Source organism: Lactuca virosa, chromosome 5, assembly GCF_052849685.1.
Source record: "Lactuca virosa cultivar CGN04683 chromosome 5, Lactuca_virosa_CGN04683_v6, whole genome shotgun sequence".
Classification (NCBI taxonomy): Eukaryota; Viridiplantae; Streptophyta; class Magnoliopsida; order Asterales; family Asteraceae; genus Lactuca; species Lactuca virosa.
In genome coordinates, this window is record NC_136430.1 from 409,575,270 (window position 1) to 409,582,148 (window position 6,879).

A 6,879-nucleotide genomic window follows, 5' to 3' on the forward strand; every position below is an offset into this window, starting at 1 on the left:
TCCTAAAGTAACTAGAGTGGGATTTATAAAAGGTTTAGTTACTTTATATTATCATACTTTTAATAGGTTATGTCCTAGCAAATCTGTTCCGCTAAAGACCATCCACCATACAAGGGAGCCGTGGGTGAGAGTGGACACCCATTTAACGGTCATTTTATAGGCCGCTTCCTTATACCCCCTTTAGAGTATCGCTTCGTGAATGAGGCGTACTAGCGATTTGACCGACTTATATTATACATATAATATATTAAACTTTTAATCATATATATCGTATAAGGTGTATTTTAAACTTTTTTTTAAATACGAGTGTTTAAAATTAATTTTTTCAATTAAACAATTAATAATAATTAATTTTAAACTAAACAATGATTTAATATTTTATCTTAATTAAACAATTAATTAAATAATTTCAAATCATATTATTTACCAATTAAACAATTAATTAAATAATTTAATCTCATGGACTAAATAATTATTTACCAATTAAACAATTAATTTAAATCATTCAAATTTAATCCTAAGCCCTTATACTTCTTTTGATCAATTCATTTTAGTGCACAATCAAATAGAAAACCTATGGCTCTGATACCACTGATGAGTTTTTCTAGGTTATATACAAAAAATTACATGTGGCGGAAAAACACTTAAACCCTTAAGTTCACATGCAACCTAGAAAGAATCTATGTTTTCTCTATTGATAGCAACTAACTATGAATATCAAGAAAACCCTGGGAGAGAGGCTATGAAATCGAAATTCATACATAAAATTAGGGTTACATACCTTTTGATTATTACTATAAATAATCAAAGTAGAATCCTTCTTCTAGATCTTGGAAAGCTAGCACCAAAGGAATTGATGCCTCTAATGGCGTGTACCCAAAACTCTAGTAGCAAGAATACTTGAGGAGAGAGGAGACTAGATCATGAATTCGGCTCTATGAAAGCAAGTAAAGGTGTGTATAAAATATGACATCCATGGTGTCCTATTTAAACTTGCTTAAGGAAACTCTCATGGAAACTAAAGAGTCATTTGAATGATTAATTCTAATTAACCTTAGAATTAAATCTGAATCAATTCTAATTAATCAATTAATCATAACTATTTCCAATTAATATATTAATCATATTATATGTTAATAAATCATATATTTTAATTTCTAATTAGTTTTCTTATTCATATAATAAACTAACAAATTATCCTTTATCTCCAACTGTCATTCTAATTAGTTACTAGTTTTTGCTTCTAATTCAAGAATATACCAATTTAGTTTTTGGCTTAGAAACCTTAATCCAACATTACCTTCATCGGAGATAGCATGCAATGAGCTCTATCGATGAATTCAGTTATGTTGTTGGATTAGATGTCTACGCCCATAACTATAATTGGTATATACTTGAATTGATAGTAGCACAATCCTTTTGGGTTGCACTAATAAATAACAACTAGACAGGATGACTTTTGGAGAGAGATTGAATATGTTATTTGAATAATAAATTGAGATAATTGATTTATTAATGTATTATGAAAATAATATATTAATTAGAAATCATATTATTTAATTAATAGTTAATCAAAAATTAAATGGAATTAATTTTGAGATTAATTGTATTAATTAAAAGTTCAGGGGTTGTTTGACAATTTATTGATAGTTGAGGAAACGGGCTCTAAAACCTCCTTAAAAGAGGTTGGACGAAAATCTCTAGGAAAGCCCTAGAATTTTCGTCAAAAGGCTCTTGGATGGAAGTTTATGGGCTGCTTGATACTTAAGCTAAGAAATTAAAGTTTCCTCCTAAACGAGTAACATAGCATTAACCATGTCCATTTAACAAGGCCTAAACGAGTAACATAGCATTAACCATGTCCATTTACCAAAGGGCCAATGGCCTAGCGGTATGGAGTGACCATCTCATATGAGAGGTTAGAGGTTCAAGTCTCGGTGGAGACATAGATGGTTATTTAAGAGTAGATTAGTTAGTTTGACGTTTAAAAAAAAAACCATGTCCATTTAATAAGGCCTAAAGCTTACTCCATAGGAACCTTATGGTCATGTTAGTTCATAGTTGTATACCAAAAAGACCGAAAACAAAACATTTTCACCAATTGAAACACACAAATCGAGGCATAAAACAGATCAAATAATCAAATAAGTTACTCATTACATCATTTAACAAACCACAAAATTACCCAAGTAACTACATATAAAACACCAAGTCCTTTTTTCAAACTCTATATCAAATAAAACAAATAATCGATTAGCCTCATGCTCATGATGAGTAAAGTAACCCCCACCCTTCATCTCCCCTCCGATTTCACCAACTGTGAGAAAACCTTACTCATCGACACCCCAGAAATATCATCCCCGCTCGACATCTCAAACTGAGCCGCCCCATCACCGTCACCATCACTGCCACGATTAAAGTCATGAATCACCGGCGACAACTCTCCGATCACATTCGTACTATTCTCATCCGGATCATTCTGAAGAACCGCTTCTTGAAGTTGAAGCACATATTCAAGATTCCACAAAACATCACCCATGGAAGGCCTATCAACCCCAAAATCAGACAAACATTTCTCAGCCGTTTCACCAAATTTCCTCAAAGAATCCGCCCGAATCTTCCCTTTCAAAGTCACATCAATTATCTGTTCAAGCTGCCCTTTCTTCTGCCATTTCATTGCCCATTCAGCCAAATTCACCATCTCACGGGGCAAAGACGGGTCAATCACGGGTCGAGCACACAACACCTCAAATAGAACAACTCCAAACGAGTAAACATCTGACTTTTCAGTCAACTGTTGACGCCTAAAGTACTCCGGGTCAAGGTAACCAAAACTACCTTTGACCGCAGTACTTACATGGGTCTGGTCGATTTCGGGCCCCGTTTTCGAGAGCCCGAAATCGGCCACTTTCGCCATTAGATTTTCATCTAACAAAATATTGGCTGACTTCACATCACGATGTATCACTGCCTTCGAATAACCCGTATGTAAATAATGTAACCCTCGGGCCGCCCCGATGCAGATTTCAAGACGTTGCTTCCAGCTCATGCTTGGAAAACCTGACCCGTATAGATGACTTTTTAAAGTCCCGTTTTCCATGTATTCATAAATAAGAATCATTTCGGATTTTTCATCACAGTATCCAATTAGGGAAACTAAATGGCGATGTCTGAATTGTGAAAGCATTTCGATTTCTGTTTGGAATTCGGCTAAACCTTGTTGGGATTTTGGGTTTCCTCTTTTCACAGCTACTTTTGTTCCATCGCTTAAAACACCTTTGTAGACTTTACCAAATCCACCGATTCCGATCACCCAGCTTTCGTCAAAATTGTTGGTGGCTTCTTGAATTGCTGCGAATGGACACCTGTAATTGAAGTTTGAGCCAGCACTAATGGTTGTTCCATTGGAGTATTTGCTGCCCATTGTTTGGGAAATCCCGTTGGTTGATAATGGAATCCAGATCTTTGATTGGTTGAGTTGTTCTTGTTTTCGTTTTTTGTAAACACAGAAGAAAACGATACCTGCTAAAAGTGCTACAAGAACTCCGACGACTACACCGATGATCAGACCGATGTTCTTTTTAGAGCTAGAATTGGAGGACGGGATGTTTCCACCGGAAAGACTACCGTCGGAATTACTCAACTTCATAATCTCGACGCCGTTCAGTATAGCGTTAGGGTAAACGTCTTTGATGGTGGAAGGGCCGATGCTGATGCGAATTTGGTTTTTGTTAAGCGATTGGGTTACGAAATCGGAGTAAGACGCCATGGCTAAGTTTCCGCCGAACTTGGTGGAGAGATCGTAATCGGGTAGAACATTGGAGTCGTCGATGTAGACGTTGAAGTAGAGTGTATTGGCAGAAGTACTTACGATATCGCAAAAATGGAGGCGGACGAGATACTGGAATCCACGATCCACCGGGAACTCCCAGGTGACGTTGAAATTGGCTTTTGGGTCGCTTTCAGATGCCATCGTTGCGGCGGTTCCATAGACGCTGATCGGAGCATCGTCTTGAGTAGCGCCGGCGGCTGGGTATCTAACAGCGGTGGGATTTGAAGCATTCGATTCAAAATTCCGGTTCTTTGAATAGCTCAGATCAGTAACCCAAGACCTCCACAATGAATCATTCCGGGATGTGACCACCGGACCACCCATGTTCACCCTAGCAAGCGTCTCCAGCGCCTTATTCAACATCCCTTTGAAGTTTGTCGGAGGGTTGACGGACATTGCATCATCGGGGATCAACGGATCTGGAACCGAAACAACTTCTAAACCATTCAAGAAAGCAAATGAACTCCCGGTAGGTGTAAAGGTGATTTCAAGGTCGCCGGAGGTGACATTTACTGAATATTCTTTGGTCTGAACACCTTCGGCTTTGAAATCGCTCAACAGAGAGTGATCTGGAGTTGAAACGGAGAAAACTGCGGTGGTTAGATTGTAATTACTGGCGGAGAATGGGAAGAAATAGAGACGGATCCAGTGACGACCGCTTTGAGTGATTCGAAAAGTGTATGTAGATGTTTGTGTAAAGATTCTTGCTGTTTTATACAGCGGAGAGTATTCAGATGAAGGAATTGAATTTGCAGAAGTATCAACCAAAACATTTTGTGGGGTTGAAAGAAAACTCGAAGCCAAACTATCAGATAAAAAGACCCGATTGCCGATGGTGGTGTTGCTCGGAGATCCACAATCAATCGAATACTTATCCGCCGGATTAAACTGAGAGTAACAAGAAGATAAACACAACAAGAACACAACCCCGATAAACAGTAGCTTCAACCCCACAAAACCCATCATAATAATTCGATTTCAGATGGGGGTTTTCACAATAATCGATAAAAACAAAAGGGGTTTGCTTCGATAATTAGAAATCTAGGGTTCTTGAACCCAGATCAGTAGCAATTATGAGATCTACTATCCAATACCCATATAAGATTGAAAGAAAATGAAACACCTGACAGATCAAGAACAGCAGATTTGACGAATTAACCAGATGTTAATTGATGCGCTGTGGAGAACAGAGAAGATATTGGGATTAATCAAAGCATAAATCTAGCGAGGAGCCAGCCAGGCCGGTATGAACAGGACGGCAAGCATCAGATGGTGACAGATTGATAGATTCGTTCGGGTTAACGAAAACGATTAATAAAATAATATGGAAAATCAGCTGTGTATTGATAGGATGAAATTTGGGGTCAAAGGGAAATGGTAAGAAAGTTTTGTTTTTTTCCTTTTTTTTCAAAAGGATGATGGAGATTGTTCTTGTTGGTGATGAGTAGTGGATGAAGATGAGTGTAAAGAGAATCGGAGAAGAAAAAAGATAAAATAGACAACCTCGGTAGAAGCCTGCAATGGCGGAATTAGACCAAAGGAAATGTTTTACTTAGTCACCTTTAACTTTCTAATTGCTCTATATAGGCCCCTTACACTTTTCTTAATTCAAATAAGGTCCACGAAAGCTGTTATTCGCTATAAAGTTTGGCCTTTTGTCCCGATTCTTATTCTAGCGTCGTTTGTTTCCGCATTGATTAGGGTTGTCCACCTTTTTTAAAACAATTAATATGAAACATAGAAATATAGATCGATTAAAAGAGTTGTTAAGTTTTATCGTTAGAAAAAACACATATACAGTATAAAATTTGTAGAAATAAAAAAAAATATAATACGGGTTGACATTCAATATATTAAATTCATTCGTAATAATGTATTACATCAACATGCTTAATGTATATGAAGTTCAAATTGTTCGGTAGATAATTTTTTTTTAATATAAAGTAGTAATTAATAGATGCATGATTTGAAGAAATATAAGTTTTACATGCCTTGTGAGGGAAAAATATATAATTAAAAGAGTTTAATAATAATGCGACAATCTATTTATAAATTAAAAATTCAATACATTCTAAGATAATAGTAAGTATTTTTATGTCGGTCCTTAAAGTTATCTTTTTATACAAACTTAAATTAAAAATTCAATACATTCTAAGATAATAGTAAGTATTTTTATGTCGGTCCTTAAAGTTATCTTTTTATACAAACTATCCATATATTTGTACAAAATATAACTGCAAGGACAATCTAGATAAAAAAAATCATATCTATATTAAGATTTCAATCAAATCAAAACCAATATTAGATTCTTGTTTACTTGAATTTAAAGATATTTAGTTAATGTATGCACGATTAAATGTAGATTATGTGAATATATCTTTTTACTCTATAGTTGCATATTAATGAATTAGCTATCTTTTGGTCGATGTGGTTTATAAAAAACTAGGTGTGAAACTCGTGTACTACACGAGTTTATTAAAAATAAAAAGTTTAATATTAATATGTAAACATTTAACATTTTATAAAGTAATTGAAAAAAGAAAGTAAATCGATGATTTGTAACATTTATGTGAATTTATTCTCAAATTAATAAAATTATAATCTTACATGAACATAATGATAATTTTCCATATATATAACCATAAATTCTGAAAATTTAATGTATGAATGAAAAACCTCAAAAAATAACAAGTGGAAAATAAAAAAAACAAAAAAAAGTCATATGGCGATATCAAAGAGAAGAATATCGTGTGACAAAAAAACATTCATTTATTAGAAATGATTTGTCATATAATTTGACAATACTTATTCTACAAATTTTTACATTGAGATATTTATTCAAATAATCCCTACCAAAAGAAATTTTCTACAAAAATAGTCCCTTGAACTTATAAAATAGTCTCTGTTTTACATTGAGAAAGAAGCGTCAGTAAACTTTTTGACGGACCCGCAGGATGGAAGGTACACACTTAGACCGGATGACATTTTGGTCTTTGGATGGATAGAAGGGAAGCATGTGTGCGTGGATCTTACTGGGGTCTCTCCTC

The 6,879-nt window shown here is 35.0% G+C and overlaps 1 protein-coding gene across 1 annotated transcript; it reads right to left on the minus strand.

The window, feature by feature from the left end:
* Nucleotides 1–2,115: 2,115 nt before the first annotated feature.
* Nucleotides 2,116–5,323, minus strand: LOC145111763 (receptor-like protein kinase HERK 1). The gene has a single exon (XM_079048012.1). The coding sequence runs from the start codon at nucleotides 4,796–4,798 to the stop codon at nucleotides 2,294–2,296; it is 2,505 nt and encodes an 834-aa protein (XP_078904138.1). The 5' UTR covers nucleotides 4,799–5,323; the 3' UTR covers nucleotides 2,116–2,293.
* Between the last annotated feature and the right edge of the window lie 1,556 nt (nucleotides 5,324–6,879).